At 29.4% G+C, this 16,077-nt stretch overlaps 2 protein-coding genes across 2 annotated transcripts; one reads left to right on the top strand and one right to left on the bottom strand.

Moving 5' to 3' along the window:
• Window positions 1-13: 13 nt before the first annotated feature.
• On the bottom strand, window positions 14-661 carry LOC137823690 (uncharacterized). Its single transcript, XM_068628916.1, has one exon. The coding sequence runs from the start codon at window positions 659-661 to the stop codon at window positions 14-16; it is 648 nt and encodes a 215-aa protein (XP_068485017.1).
• Window positions 662-13,700: 13,039 nt separating this feature from the next.
• LOC137826459 (early nodulin-like protein 18) lies at window positions 13,701-14,924 on the top strand. The gene is made up of 2 exons (XM_068632429.1): window positions 13,701-14,059; window positions 14,312-14,924. The coding sequence occupies exons 1-2, from the start codon at window positions 13,864-13,866 to the stop codon at window positions 14,749-14,751; spliced, it is 636 nt and encodes a 211-aa protein (XP_068488530.1). The 5' UTR covers window positions 13,701-13,863; the 3' UTR covers window positions 14,752-14,924.
• Window positions 14,925-16,077: the final 1,153 nt, after the last annotated feature.

The raw sequence follows: 16,077 nt of genomic DNA, 5'->3' as shown, positions 1-16,077 counted from the left end.
TATAAAAGTCATTCTAGAGACTTCGAACATCAGTTGGTTCACAAAAAATTAATATGGTCACAAACAACCTCCTTAAAGCATAAGGCATCTGTAAACTTGATGCTTCGACTAAGCATTCATGAATGCTATTATCGCTTTTTAAAAATCCCCATTTTTCAGCTGCTTTTTTAAATGTGGGGCAATATGTTTGATTTGGTGATAATAGGTATTCCCAACTGGTTGACCCTCTTATATGGGATAACAAAATACGCAAGAAGAATTTTTCTCCTTCTGAAGGAGATACAGTATAAATTCGACCAATAACTTTCTTCCTTGACCTTCTTGGGTACCATTCCTTTTGTCTGTTATGCCAACAATAATGTTGTGGAATTTCTCTATACAAATAACTTCTAGAATGTGAATCTCGACAATTTAGTGCAAAGAATTGTGTGAGCATGGTTTTGGAGACATTGTCATCATTTAATACATCACTTATGTTCTTATGCTTATAGAAGCGCACCTGATGACGATTTGGTAAATGAATTTGTAATCTTTCTACACTTGGATTCATTCTATAAAGTGTAAATCTAAATATTTTCCATAAAGCCTCCGGAGTGCAAATCCATCTAGCATCAACATATTGTTGGACTTCATCTACAATTGATCCTCTACGAACCTCCATTGCTACTCGATCTGGACCTTTGTACACATACTTGTATAAATATTTAATACTTTTAATGCTACTGCACACCTCAACATTTATATGACAAATCATATTTTAGCAACAACCAAGGGTTATAAGGAACCACCCATCTATTGTCAACAGTCGCATTTCTATTTATAGATACCGGTGCATTGAAACGTCTTTTGTATTGTGGATATGAATCAGTACCTTGACGTGTTTCGTCCAAGAACTATTTAGGATATTTTTTCTTGCATTGATTGTGCTTCATACATGGTGATCTTGGATTAAGAGTTCCGCAAGGCCCATGTATCATGTGTTTTAGTACAACTTCGTGCAACTGTGGTTCTTCTTCACTTTTTGGTATCTCTGCTCTAAAAATGCTATCATAATCTTCTGGATCACGTAATTTATCATTATCGTGTAAGATAAGTAACATATGCACATGGGGTAGTCCACGTTTTTGGAATTCAGTCACATACATGTAACTTTTAACTTTTCCAAGAACTCCTTTATCGATCACATCTTCCTTCAATTGTTCAAATTTTGCACGAAATATTCTTGTGAGCAAGAGACGATCTTGTGGAGTTTGAAAATTTTTAAGTTCTGATGAAATTTCACTCCATGAAGGATTGCACGTCATTGTAAGGAAAATATCAGGTTTACCATCATGAGCAACAATTGCAATGCCATCTTCATATCGTTGGGTCAAGTCTCGACGACTACCAATAAATGATGATGATAATATTGTCCTTTGTCCAACATTTCCTTGAATAAAAAAACACTATGAGTTTTGATATATTTATATGTAATAGATGTAGTATGTTACAAATATTATGTACCTGTGTGAGTTTGTCCTTCGTGCAAAGCATCTTGCAAACTTTGATACACTTCAACACGAATATTATTTTGATGATTTCGAATCCATCGTAACCTTCCTGCTTCAATCTTGACATAGTTGTCTACAACATATTGTTGTAAAAGTCGTCCCGCTTGTAATATTGTAGATTGATCATTGGGTCGAATCTACATTGATGTAATCATGTATGTGTATTAATTTTATGACACAACATTGATAAGTAAATTGTTGGAAATGATATATATATAATTGTGTTGGAAGTTACCTGAACCATGTAGTTATAATGGCATGAGATACTTTGGCCATTAAGATTTTTTGTGTTGAAATCCCAACCATATGTTCCAAAAGGAAATAATAGTGGATATTGTAAAGGGTCATAATATCCCACAGTTTCTTGAATGTTTATTAAGTTCCCATCATGACTTACAACTTTAATGTCTCGCCCACGTGCCATTGATTCTGTGTCCCCAGTAACAATAATTGCTGCCACTTGAGATGCAATTGGAAGATTATATTGTGGTTGATTGGCAGGACGCTCTTTAATGAGTAAAGTACATTCATGAATATTTTGTCCTTGAGCAAGTTGTCTAAATACATGCACAAATGGATTGCACTGATGTAGTATTGTTGCAACTTATTAACAATGGTTTGATGAAGATGAGGAGTTTCCAACATCCTATTTTGTAATTCATGTGCAGTGTCATAAATGTACAATTGCAAAAAACGTGGTCTGGAACCCTCATTTGGAAAAAACCCTCCAATCCTGTGATACATTGCACCTTGAGCACGAAAACTATATATACCACGACCAGTTGCAACTATATTTTCATCCATGTGAACACCAAGTGAAGTGAATGAAAGCACATGGTTGTAACTTCTAATACGTTGTCTAAAATGTCTACTTTCAGAAGAACAACCGAAAAATATTTGAATCAACTCATCCGGAGCAGTAACATGTGGAAGTATGACTTTTTCACCCGAACAACACATATCACGTGATTCATGGTAAAATAATCGTGCATGACAATGTGCACATTTAGTCGGAGTAGACAATTGAAACATTACCATCGCCATAGTATTTCTAAAATTTCGAGCTGAGTTATGCGTCCGTCGAAATCTATATTGCATTCCTACATGTATAATAATTTGTCAATAAAGTTAAGTATTTCATTGAACGTCCATAACGTTAATATTGCGATAAAAGTATACTAACCATGTTCAATGTGAATGACATTTGTATTACTTGGTCCTGCTTCATTATCATTTGATCCTTGAAAGTTATGTGGTGTAAAAGTATAAGCTGTCAAGTTAAATAAATGAATGTGCACATGTAGTCAGAGTAGACAATTGAAACATTACCATCGCAATAGTATTTCTAAAATTTCGAGCACAGTTATGCATTTGTCGAAATCTATGTTGCATTTTTACATGTATGATAATTTATCAAAAAAGTAAAGTATTTCATTGAACTTTTATCACGTATATATTGCGATAAAAGTATACTAACCATGTTCAATGTCAATGACATTTGTGTTACTTGGTCCCGCTTCATTATCATTTGATCCTTGAAAGTTATGTGGGGTAAAAGTATAACATGTCAAGCTAAATAAATGAATAAAATTATATAGAAAAAATAAAAGCAATAATATGCGTTACCTGCATTATTTAATGACCGAGTCAAATGTCAAATAGATGACAATGTCCTTCCTGAAACCAGAAATTGTAATTTGGATAATATTGTTTCTCCTTTCTTGTATAGATATTCAATTTGTCCTTTAAAAGATTTTTTGGAAATTGACATCTTATGCATAAAAGTGTACTAACCAGGTTCAGTAACATGTGTGTTACTTGGTGCTGCTTCGTTATCGTTAGATCCTTCAACTATCAAGTTAAATGAATGAGTGAATAAAACTACATACATAATCAAGTTATATAATATTTTTGTTACCTGCGTTATTTATTGATCGAGCCAAATGTCAAATAGATGCCAATCTCCTTCATGAAACAATATTCGTCATATGAATAGTATTGTTTCTTCTTTCTCTATATTAGTTTTTCTTCGTATAGACATTTGTTTTTTAAAATACTTTTTGAACATTGACATGTTATGCATAAAAGTGTACTAACCAGGTTGAGTAACATGTGTGTTACTTGGTGCTGTTTCTCGTTAGATCCTTCAAATATGAAGTTAAATGAATGAATGAATAAAATTATATATTAAGAAAATTATTTCAAAATAATATATGTTTTGTTATGTAATATTTGTGTTACCTGCATTATTTATTGATGGAGCCAAATTTCGAATAGATGTCAATCTCCTTCCTGAAACAATATTTGTCATATGACTAATATTGTTTCTCCTTTCTCTATATTAGTTTTTATTCGTATAGACATTTGTTTTTTAAAATACTTTTTGAACATTGACATGTTATGCATAAAAGTGTACTAACCAGGTTGAGTAACATGTGTGTTACTTGGTGCTGTTTCGTTACCGTTAGATCCTTCAAATATCAAGTTAAATGAATCAATAAATAAAATTATATATTAAAAAAATTATTACAAAATAATATTTGCTTTGTTATGTAATATTTTTGTTACCTGCATTATTTATTGATCGAGCCAAATGTTGAATAGATGTCAATCTCCTTCCTAAAACAATATTGGGATATGAATAATATTGTTTGTCATTTCTCTATATGTTTTTCTTCGTATAGATATTCCATTTGTCTTTTAAAATATTTTTTTAAAAAATTGACATTTTATGCATAAAAGTGTACTAACCAGGTTCAGTAACATGTGTGTTACTTGGTGCTGCCTCGTTATTGTTTGATCCTTCAAATGTCAAGTTAAATGAAGGAATAAATAAAACTATATAAAAAATTTTTAGAAATAATAATTGTGAAAAGTTAAATGTTTATATAACATCTTTGTTACCTGCATTATTGATTGATCGAGCCAAATATCGAATTGATTTCAATCTCCTTTCTTTATAACTTCTGCTTTGTGTAGATAGTTCATTTGTCCTTTGTTCCATGGTCATTCTTCGTCTTATGTTTGCAATATTTAACTTCAAGTTTGGTTTTGTCGTTCTACTTTTCATCTTTTGTATTTATATTTTCGATTTTGTTGTGTAATGTATTAAAATGTAGAAAGCTAATAAACATTAGAAAAATTATTTAAAAAATTCTAAAATATAAATCAAAACTAAAAGCAAAACAAATTATAAAAACAGTGTTGCAAACCAAGAATGAGTAATGCAATGCAAACATACATACAACAGAAAAAAAAAATTAGTATGTGACAGAAAATAGATAGCTAAATTAAAAATATTTTCAAAAAATATTTTACAAAATGTTAAAATAAATATATAAAAAATGATAATATTTAAAAAACACTTTGATCTATATATTAAATATTGTTTATATAAATTAAAAAATATAATTAAAAAATATCTTCATATAATTCGCAAAATGTAAAAATAAAGATATTAAATATAGATAATATTTTAAAAAACATTTTGATCAATATATTATTTAAAAAGTAGCGTAAAAAAATATCTAGAAAATATTTTTCAAAATATAAATGTATAAAAAGCAATTATATTTTCCATTTGGTTATGTAATGTATTAAAATGTAAAAAAATAATAATAAACATTAGAATAATTATTTAAAAAATTGTAAAATATAAATCAATACAAAAAGCACAACAAATTATAAAAACACTGTTGCAATGCAAACATACATATAGCAAGAAAAAATAAAAGTACGTGACAGAAAATAGGTAGCTAAACTTAAAATATTTTCAGAAAATATTTTACAAAATTTGAAAATAAATACATAAAATATGATAATATTTAAAAAATATTTTTATGTATATATTATTTAATATTATTTATTTAGATGGAAAAAATAGATAGCGTAAATAAAAAATATATTCAGAATATATTTTTCAAAATGTGAAAATAAATATATAAAATAATAAATTATTTAAAAAAAAATTAAATTTTAAATTTTAAATTATAGGAGATCTCCTCTTAACTACCATTTAAAATTTAAATTTAAAATTTTGAATTTTGAATTTTTTAAAAACTAAATTTTAAAATTTAAATATTAAATATTAAATTTTATATTTTAAATTACCGGGATCTCCTCTTAACTACCATTTAAAATTTAAAATTTTGAATTTTTAATATTTAAGTTTTAATATTTAATTTCGTAAACGTTTTATACTAATAAATTTTAAATATTAAATATTAAATATTAAATTATCTATATATAGGGGATCTACTTTTAACTACCATTTTAAATTTAAAATACTGAATTTTGAATTTTGAATTTTAAATATTAAATTTTAAATTTTAAATTTTAAATTACTTATATATAGGGGATCTCCTCTTAACTACCATTTTGAATTTTAAATATTAAATTTTAAATTTATAGGGGATCTCCTCTTAACTACCATTTTAAATTTAAAATTTTGAATAATTAATTTTTAATTTTTTAAAAAACTAAACCCCTAAGAAAACCATAATCCCTGCAACTCACCCATCACTACAATGCCTCCCAATCACGATCCTTTGGATGGAAATTTCTTATATGTTTTCTCATATAGTAACCCTCTCATTGGTTTAATTTTTTAATTGTTCTATTTGTTTGTGTGAGCACAATAATTATAATATTGTCATCATAAATGCCAAAGACATTCATAAATGAATAATCAATAAAAGTAAAATCAGAATATATACTTTATAGTTGAAAAACAACACTTACAGATTGATTTCGTGGTTCTGGAACGGAACTGGTTCTGGAACTTGCGACTTCTGGTAATTTGAATTTGAAAACAGAAAGTTTGATGGGATAAAAGTGAAGATGATAGGGAGAAAAAGATGATAGAAAGTTTGATGGGATAAGAGTGAAGATGAACAGGAGAAAAATATGATAGAAAGTTTAATGAAAAGGAGAAAAAAATGATAGAAAGTTTGATGGGATATAAGTGAAAGATGAACTGGAAAAAAAGATGCAATTGTAGAATGTTTAAACTCTTTGAGATATAAATTTTAAACTCTTCACAAGATGACAAATAAAATAATAAGATAGAGATAAAATTAAAATAAAATAAGATGGTAGTTAAGAGGGGAATCCCTTTTATATATAGGTATAGATATTATAATTAATATTATTATAAATATTATTAATATTATTAGTATTAATATTAATATTTAATAAATCTAATAAATTTAATATTATTATCATCAATTTAATAAATTTAATTTAACTAATTTATATCATAATTTCAAAAATAAAATAGTTATGACAATATATAAATAAAATAATATTTAAAATAAACAAATATTTTATATAACATTTAAATAATTTAAATATATATTTTATTTTACTCAATTAATTTTAAATCAAACTCTTATTTAATTTAATAAATCTAATTTAATTAATTTATATTCAAAATTGATAAATTAAATAATTTATTATAACATTAAAGAAATAATTCTAAAATAAATATAATAAAGAATTAAATATTAAAATATTTATTATACATTAAAAATATTTAAATTTTAAAATTCTAAACATGCGTGGGCTATAGACGCATATGTGTGGGCCGCGGCCGACGCAAAACCGACGCCTATGCGTGGGCCGCGGCTGACGCAAAACCGACGCCTATGCGTGGGCCGCGGCCGACGCAAATTTTTTTTATAAAAAATAAAAAATTAAATCAATATATACATCCGTTTTGCGTCCAATGTAAATCTTGCGTAGGCTTTTACTTATTTTGGCCGACGAGAGTAGCGTCCGCAAATGGTCCACGCAAAAATTTAGAAGCTAAATCAAAGTTTTTCTTGTAGTGATCAATTAAATTATTGACAAACATTTCTTTATTTTTTTTTTCATTTTTTTCCTTAATTTAAATAACCTCCCCCTTTAACTCTCTTTTTCCTTTTTCCATTCCATCAATTTCACTCGCATCCTAACATATCTAATGAACTAATTCCTGGAAAATCTAAATGTAGTGACAAAAACCACAGTTATGGACAGCTGTTCTAAATGTGTGGAACTCTTTACAATAATAAATTCCATTACAAAAGTGTAGGTACTATATTATAATACAACCTTGACAGAATTAATCTTAGTACTTCTTTTTCTCTTTTAATATAGTTTTATTTTCTAAAATGCATATGAATATTGAGATGAGATACTAACTTAGATGGGAATCATATATGTCTAAATGATGCTTTTTATAAAAGAAATATTATTCTATATGAAAAAATCACTATCCTATGATACACAACTCATCAAGGTCTCAGGGTTTAAAAAATAGCTTTAAAATTTTAATCAAACTAATATGATAAAGATGGTTATAACCTTGTATTTTTCTCTTTGTATTCATGGAGCAATTTAAAATTCTAATAGCCACGATCTGAGAAGATTCAAATGTCTTGAACCTGTGTTCTTCTTCTGATTCACATGGCTGCGGTAAAGAAAAGAAATTGTTAACAGTTGGAGATACATAAATTACAAGGTGAGAGGACTTCTTCATTTTCACTTTTTGCTTTTCTGTTTTTTTTTCTTCCCTTTGGGTTCAAAGGTTTAAAATGAGTCTTTGATCCGAGTTTGCATTCATTATGTTGTGTGACATGTATATGAGAGAATGATTTGGTTACATTCTGTAGTTTCAATTCAGTTTTGTCTCTTCTGGTTGTGATCATGCATTGTTTTGAAAATGGTTAAAATGTGTCAATGCTGAATATTTTGTTGTCCCTTACCAAGTGCAAGCAAATCTTCATTGTTTTCCCTTGGACTGTTTTCGAAAGTTTTCTTTCTTAATTGCTCAATCATGCTTTTTTTCTTGAGAAGAGAAGACATTAAAAAGAAGAACCTACACAAGTAAAGAATGCAGTTATTATTGATACTTTGGTAGAAAAGGAATTCTAAATCAAACTTTTTTTTTGTGTTAAGATCCCCAACAAAACAACACATAGTCACTTGTTGAATGTGGTTAGAGTTCTCATGTTGCAATTCACCAATTTTCTAAATATATATTGGTAATATGTAATGTTACATGTTGCACACATCATAACAATGTTTCCCACACAAGACTTTAATTAAAAATTTAGTTAACTTTTGCTGAAAAATACCTTTATCAACAAAAACCTTAATTGATAGAAAAAATATAACATTAGCAACCAAAAAATAACTCTAACAATATCCACTAAAAATAACTTTTGTTAACATCCATTTGAAAAATTCAGACTTAAATTAGTTGAAAATTAATCACATGGTCCTTAATAAATAATCTATCATAATTTTGATTGAGTCAACAGTAAATTTTAATTGTAACATATAAGAGACTTCAACATATTAATATCAACTGATCCCGTAAAAAAGAACTAATATAAAAGTTTCAATTTTTTTATACAAAATTTTAAGTTATTTTTCTAATTTTTTTTTTTAATTTTAACTTAAATCATATATTTTATTACAAAATATTTTAAACTTTATAAAAACAATTATCCTCTAATAATTCATAATTGATCATGTCATGTAAGATTATAATTTTAGATTTCACGTTAACATGAAATTGAAATTTTATAGAAATGCACAATTTTAAAATTATAAGACAATGTATGATAAAGTAATAAAGAGGATTATTTTAATTGGTATAACATTTTTGTCTTCTAAAATTACTTCAAACTGTTATTTGCATTATTGTACATCATTTCTAACAGTTAGTTAGTCTGTTGAATTTAAACAAATTATTATGTGCTCTTTAATTTATTTTCTTCACAAGAAGTAGAGTTAGACAAAGAGTAACGTGTTATCCAATATTCAATGTATATTAAAGAAAAGTAATTAATGTTTTCAATTAAATAATTAATGATTAAGATAAACATTAATATTAAATTATAAATTATTTAAATAAAATATCAAATATGAACTTGCATTCTCGAAACTGATGTGATTTTTCTGGTTTAAATATTTTAAAAAAATAGCCTAATAGTATAATCTTTAATTAACCATTTTTTTTCTGTGAATAAAGAAACCATTGCCTTAAATTAAAATAAAAAATTTCATATTTAATGTCTTGAAAGATTATAAAACTACCGTACAAGAAAGTTAATATAGTTTTGTAATTATCTTTCTTGTCTAGTCTAATTAAAGTTTTAACTACCTTGCTATTTAATGCACATAATTGAAAATATGTGAGTTTTCCTTACATAAACAATTCACATTTGAACATATTAATATCATATTTATTAAAATATTATCTGAACTCTAGTTTCTTTTAAATTGAATTTTTAAAGTTTTAGTTTGTACCAACAATATAAATTTAATTTTTATTGTCTTTTAAAAATATTAACATATTATTTCATAATGATAATTTTAAATTCTTGATTCTATTTTATAATTTTTTATAAAGAAATTTCAAATGACCAGACTTTCTTAAATAAATAACAAGTTTTTATATATAAGAAAATGGCTATAAGCCTTGAGCTTCTCATACATCTCTATGTTCTTCTTCTATGTCTGAAAGCTTTTGCAAGAAAGAGAAAAAGGAGTTTCTTTAAGGTGATATTCTTCTTTACATCTTCATTCTTCTGTTTTTGCACATTATTTGGTTCATTATCTCTTTTGGTTTGGCTTCATTTGGTCATGAATTCTAGAGCACCCCATCAACTTTACAAGTTTCAAAATCGATTATTTGATAAAGGGTCATGCAACTTGTTGCCTGTGGTATGTCATGCATGATAGAATAAATTCATCTGTTTCAAGATTCAGCTCTTCATCTTCTTGCCGTGATCATGCATGGTCTCTGAGTATGTAAGCATTACTGAGTGTCAAATGGTGCAAGCAAATCTTCTTATGTAGTTCTTAAATAATCCCTGCATGTGTAAATATGAACTTGTGATGGTTTTGTTTTCTGAACTTTTGCATTAGTAGCTGATAAATGAAAACTGAAGTATGGTTATATATTGACAAATTCATCAGAACAAAGTACAGGTCAAGATTTTTGTTGAAATCTGTAGGTGATGGATGATGATGACTCAAATTCTGACAGTAATATTTCAGAGATTGTTCCAAGGTATCCTATTTCGAGGAGGCCTCGGATTCTACTTGGTACTTGCGGGTGCATTGATGCTTCAAAATTTGGGCTTCTTTGTCAATGTTTTTCAACATGGGCAAATGTAGGTGTTGTTTTCACAGATTCATCGGTACCTTTTGTTAATGCTGAAACAATTCCCAATCTAGTTGTTGGTGGTCAAACTTCTGTTGAGTATCTGGAATGGGCTGATGTAATGGTCATTGCTCCATTGTCTGCAAATACCCTTGCTAAGGTAATCAAACCAATAAACTTAGCAAATTTTTGGTTCTCACTTACTACTTATTAGTTTTATATATCTTATTTAGAGAAAGAAGTGAGAAAAAATGATATATTTTAGGTTTAATTATCTTAATCGAGTGATGATCCTGGTTGCCGAAGTTCTTGAGTTGTTGTAGGTAATAAAACGACTCTACAAAATCAAACTCCACCACAATCTCCAATACGCACCCTAGAATCAAATCGTTTCCAGAAACGATCATTTGTTGACAGATCACCTCCACAAACGACTTTGTTATTCATTGACAGACCACTTCCAAAAACATTAATGAATGGAAGAAACCCTAATCCCCAAACTTTACTAATCCCCTTCCAATTGCTATCTCAGCCTACATCAACAATTATCTCAGCGCTTAACGCTGTTTGAAACAACACTTAACGCCAGTACATCTCACAGCCTACATCAACAGTTATCTCAGCGCTTAACGCTCTTTGAAACAACACTTAACGCCGCTATATCTCACAACCTACATCAACAATTATCTCAGCGTTAACGCCGTTCGAAACAACACTTAACGCTGGTACATCTCACAGCCTACATCAACAATTATCTCAGTGCTTAACGCCGTTCGAAACAACACTTAACGCCGGTACATCTCACAGCCTACATCAACAATTATCTCAGCGCTTAACGCCGTTTGAAACAACACTTAAGGCTGGTACATCTCACAGCCTGTATCAACAATTATCTCAGCGCTTAACACCGTTTGAAACAACACTTAATGCCGGTACATCTCACACAGCCTACATCAACAATTATCTCAGCGCTTAACGCTCTTTGAAACAACACTTAACGCTAGTACATCTCACACCCTACATAAAAAATTATCTCAACGCTTAATGTTGTTTGAAACAACACCAAACGCTGGTAAAAAATTAATAATTTAGGTATATTTTATAAAATAAAGAAACTAAATATAAAATCAATAAAATAATTATACTTATTAAATGTTGTGGAACTTACTATATATAAATATAGTACATAAGATAATTAATAAAAACAATTATAATATAATTGAAAAAATATAGTTACAATTAAAAAATAATTACAATTGAAAATTTAAAATGTTATGATAATTATAATTGAAAAAGTACTTATAATTAAAAATCTAAAATATTATAATAAATATAATTAAAAAAGTAGTAAAAATATAAAATATTATATGAGAGATGATATTTATTATTTAATAGTATTGGTTTTAATGTTGAGATTGTCTTCTTGAACATTTTGGAAATTTTGTTTGCAGATTGCGGGAGGGTTATCTGACAATCTATTGACAGAAATTGTGCGAAGTTGGGACCGTAACAAGCCATTTTATGTTGCACCTGCCATGGACCCTCTTATGTGGAACAATCCTTTGACAGAACGACAGCGCCAAAAATGCGTTGACGAACTTGGCATTAATGTCATCGCACCCTCTGAGATGGGTCAAATGGCTGAACCTTCTGAGATTTCTTATACTGTCAAGCTCTCTAATGATGAATGTTGGGACTATCCTTATTGTTAATATTAATGTACCAGATCTACATTTTTTTATTATTAATGATTTCACTGCTTCTTTTTTCTTTTTAAATTTTTCTTTACATGCTCCACATTTCAATAATTTTTTTTTCAATTAACCATTTAATTGTTATTAAAACTCTTTTTTTTTATTAATGTCGGATGTCAATGCTTTACCAGCTTTATACAACGACTTCACTTTCGTTATTGCTTTTTTCAATTATAAATATTTATTTATTTTTAATTATTGCATTACCTTGTAAGTTGTTAAATAGATTTATATTAAAACGTTGAGTAATTTATTTCTTTTTTTAACTTTAGTTGAGCCGACTTAATTTAATTTTCTGATTATTATTCACATATATATAATATTATAATTCTCATTCATTATTCAGTTGTAAGTATGTATGTGGATATAACTAAGAAGTTTATTTAAGTTTAATTTAATTAAAATTAAAAAAATATTATAATTTTTAATTAAAGTGGAGTTTAAGGTGTATTTGCCTTCTGATAAAAAATATCAAATATTGATATGATGTTCCATGAAAAGAATGAAAACTGATATCTTAACGCATGCTTAGACCCATTGACTCTGGTATGAGATGAATATGATTAAGGGAGATTTAATTTTTATTAATTAATGCGTGTAAGAAATTTTTGAAAGAGAAATGTAGTCTATTAAAGAGGAAGCTACGTGGTAAGCACCAGTACTTCTTACACCAATTTTTGAATATTGTTGTCAATTTTTGGTATTGGGTTCTAGAAAATTATTGTTTGATATCCTCAGTCACTTTAGTCCTTCACCTTTCTCGCTTGCTACTTCTTTTTTCCTTCTCGTTTCACCTCTCGGTCATTCGGAAATACTTACTCAGATGGTATCTGCGAAAGACACTCTGATGATCAAGTCAGTAAATGATTCAACTCTCGGTTGTCAGAACAGGTAAATAATGACGTACCTGATTCTTGAAATATGTGTTATTTATATTATCTTAATGGGTCTTCATTGGTGGACCAGATTAAAGAATTGATTCGTGTTTAGGATTACTATGGATTAACACTGCTAACTTGGTCAACTCATGATTCGTCGTCATAGATCAGTCAGTCGTGATGCTTCGCGGCTTTCGCAACCCTTACCCGTAATTAAGTGGAAGATTTTTATCTAATTTTAATATGGTTTTTAATTAAATTAAATTTTATTTTTGACATTTTGTATTGATATTTTAGTTCAAAGTTTCAACGTTTTACATATTTTCTTCACCCTAAAAAAATTAAACATTTGTTATATACATTGGTCCCTCCCGTTATACACGGTTTCATGGACTTTAAAGAATTCTTTTACGAATATTTTATTTTCAGAGATTAATAAATTACACAAGGTTTATATATACTCATACAAGTTACAAATTCGCTCAAAAAGCTTTTCTGACACTAGTCGCCACCCATCACCGCCAATGGCGCCACTTATCGCGGCGCACCTCACGGTCTGCGCCCTCCTCGTCACCGCAGTCTCCGCTGCCACAGCCGGATACCACAACCACACCGTCGGCGGTGGCGCCGGGTGGTCCTTCAACTCCACCACCAACATACCCGCCACTAACTACTCTTCCTGGGCTTCCAATCAAATCTTCGACCTTGGCGATTATCTCAGTAAGAAAACTCAATCTCTATTTTTCATTTCATTACATTATGATTGCACATTTAGAACACGAAGTCGTTAAACACAATTAAGCTACAATGTGCTATTGCCGCCAAAACGAACGCAAATGAAATTGAAATTAAATCCAATTGAATCTACAAATTCAATGCGAATTTCAACTTTCTCAACTTTCTAGTAAATCAATCGCGAAAACCTAATTCAATTTTCCGTGTTTTTGCTTTATTTATGTGGTTAATTTTTAGTTTTCAATACGAACTCCAACCAAACGGTGGTTCAGACTTACAACAAGACGACCTATCTGAACTGCACCGCCGACGATACCGACAACGGTACCTTCGTGTACGGCGGCGGAAGCCGTAGTTTCGGCGAATCGTTGACCATCGCCGTGCCGTTGACCATAGTTGGACCAAACTACTTCTTCTCCGACGCCAGCGACGGCGTGCAGTGCCAGCACGGCTTGGCCTTCGAGATCGAGGTCCAGCAGGGCGCCGGCTTGCCGCCGAGCCTCAACCAGCCGCCGCCGCCGCCTTACCAGGAGCCTCCCGGTCCCGACGCCGCTCAGTCTCCGCCGGTTACGGTGGCGCAGTCTCCCACTGGCGGCGCGTTCGCGAGCTGCGCTGACGTGCGCTTCGCGGTTTACAGTTTCGCTGCGGCGTTGGTGCTGTTGCAGCAGTTTCAGTGAGGAACATGTTAGCTTACGGTGGGGATGCAGCATTGGCTAATATTTTTTACAGCTCACGAAATTTTACTCGTGTTTACTGAACTTGATATTTTCATTTCGTTTATTTGTACGTTTTATTATTCTTTTTCTTTATACTTTACATTTTACAGTATTATAAGATTCTATATTTTCAACTTTTTTTTCTTCACTCAAAAAGAACCCTTTTGTTGTTTAGAAAGATGCCTTTAGGTACCTGTCCCACTTGTATCACTGTATTCTTGATAGACCATTCTTACAAAAATTAAGTTAATATATTTTCCAATTGTAATTCTTTGACTCATGGAAGAATAAAATCATGAATAAAATAATTGGTAATACTAAGGTGGATTCTCACTAAATAATTGGTAAAGCTTGTATCTAGAAGAATATAAGAAATAAAGAAAATGGATCAAGGAAAATATATAGTCCATTGTTATTTTTTACATGTTGATAAAGACTTGAGTTCAATTTAAAAATAACACATCACAAGTACAAATTCATATGATTTGAAGAAGCATTGATCAACTCAAGTTTAAGTAATTAGACTAAATAATTGCTTAAATAAATAGAATTATATATATATAAATAAGAGTTATAATTTGAGTATATCTAATTCCAACACTGTTTAACTAAGTAAGGAAGACAATAAAACTAAGATTTAGGTTGTCTCTACGTCAAAAAACTAAGATTTAGGTTGTCTCTACGTCAAATCTCACTATCTATTTAATCTTTGCTCTCTCTTATCATAATGATGAATCTAATTTTTTAAAAGTTTATTCAAAATACGGGAGACCAAATTTTATAATTTTTGCTTAACAAATCTTAAAAAAATTTAGAATACTCAAACTCTTTCTTTAAAATTTTATATGAATCCAACTCTAGAGGAAAATCATTCTTCGGAGTCTTTTTTATTAAGAAAATATATCTTCTTTTCCAAATATGTTTTTTATTTCTATTTTTCGTAGGTGAATCTAGTGTCAATTTGGGCCTATTTAGGAAAAGTAAAGTAGTATATGTTACTCCAATTACTACACACCATATTGTATCTAGTTCTTTTTCGTTCACTGGGATGAAGGAAGATAATGGGTGGAATGTAACATTTATCTAATAATTACGATAACAAAGACATGGGAAAGATCTTTCAACGTTGGAAAAGAGTGAGAAAAGTGTTTATAACAAGGAAACTCGTCAAATTTCTTAATGTTAGGAATGCGGGAAAGCTTGAAAAAGACCTAGACACAATCATAATAGGTAATGTTAAGTTGCATGTCAACAAACCTTTGTATAGAAGAACCAAATATATATATA

Source organism: Phaseolus vulgaris, chromosome 8 (assembly GCF_000499845.2).
Source record: "Phaseolus vulgaris cultivar G19833 chromosome 8, P. vulgaris v2.0, whole genome shotgun sequence".
Classification (NCBI taxonomy): domain Eukaryota; kingdom Viridiplantae; phylum Streptophyta; class Magnoliopsida; order Fabales; family Fabaceae; genus Phaseolus; species Phaseolus vulgaris.
The sequence above is the reverse complement of the archived record's forward strand: the minus strand, read 5'-3'. Positions and strand labels throughout refer to the sequence as shown.

Bases quoted from the DNA above. Each gene is read 5' to 3' on its own strand.
- LOC137826459 (XM_068632429.1), top strand. From the start codon at position 13,864: ATGGCGCCACTTATCGCGGCGCACCTCACGGTCTGCGCCCTCCTCGTC. The intron at 14,060-14,311 runs GTAAGAAAACTC...GTTAATTTTTAG, and splicing joins CGACCTTGGCGATTATCTCA to TTTTCAATACGAACTCCAAC.
- LOC137823690 (XM_068628916.1), bottom strand. From the start codon at position 661: ATGGAGGTTCGTAGAGGATCAATTGTAGATGAAGTCCAACAATATGTT.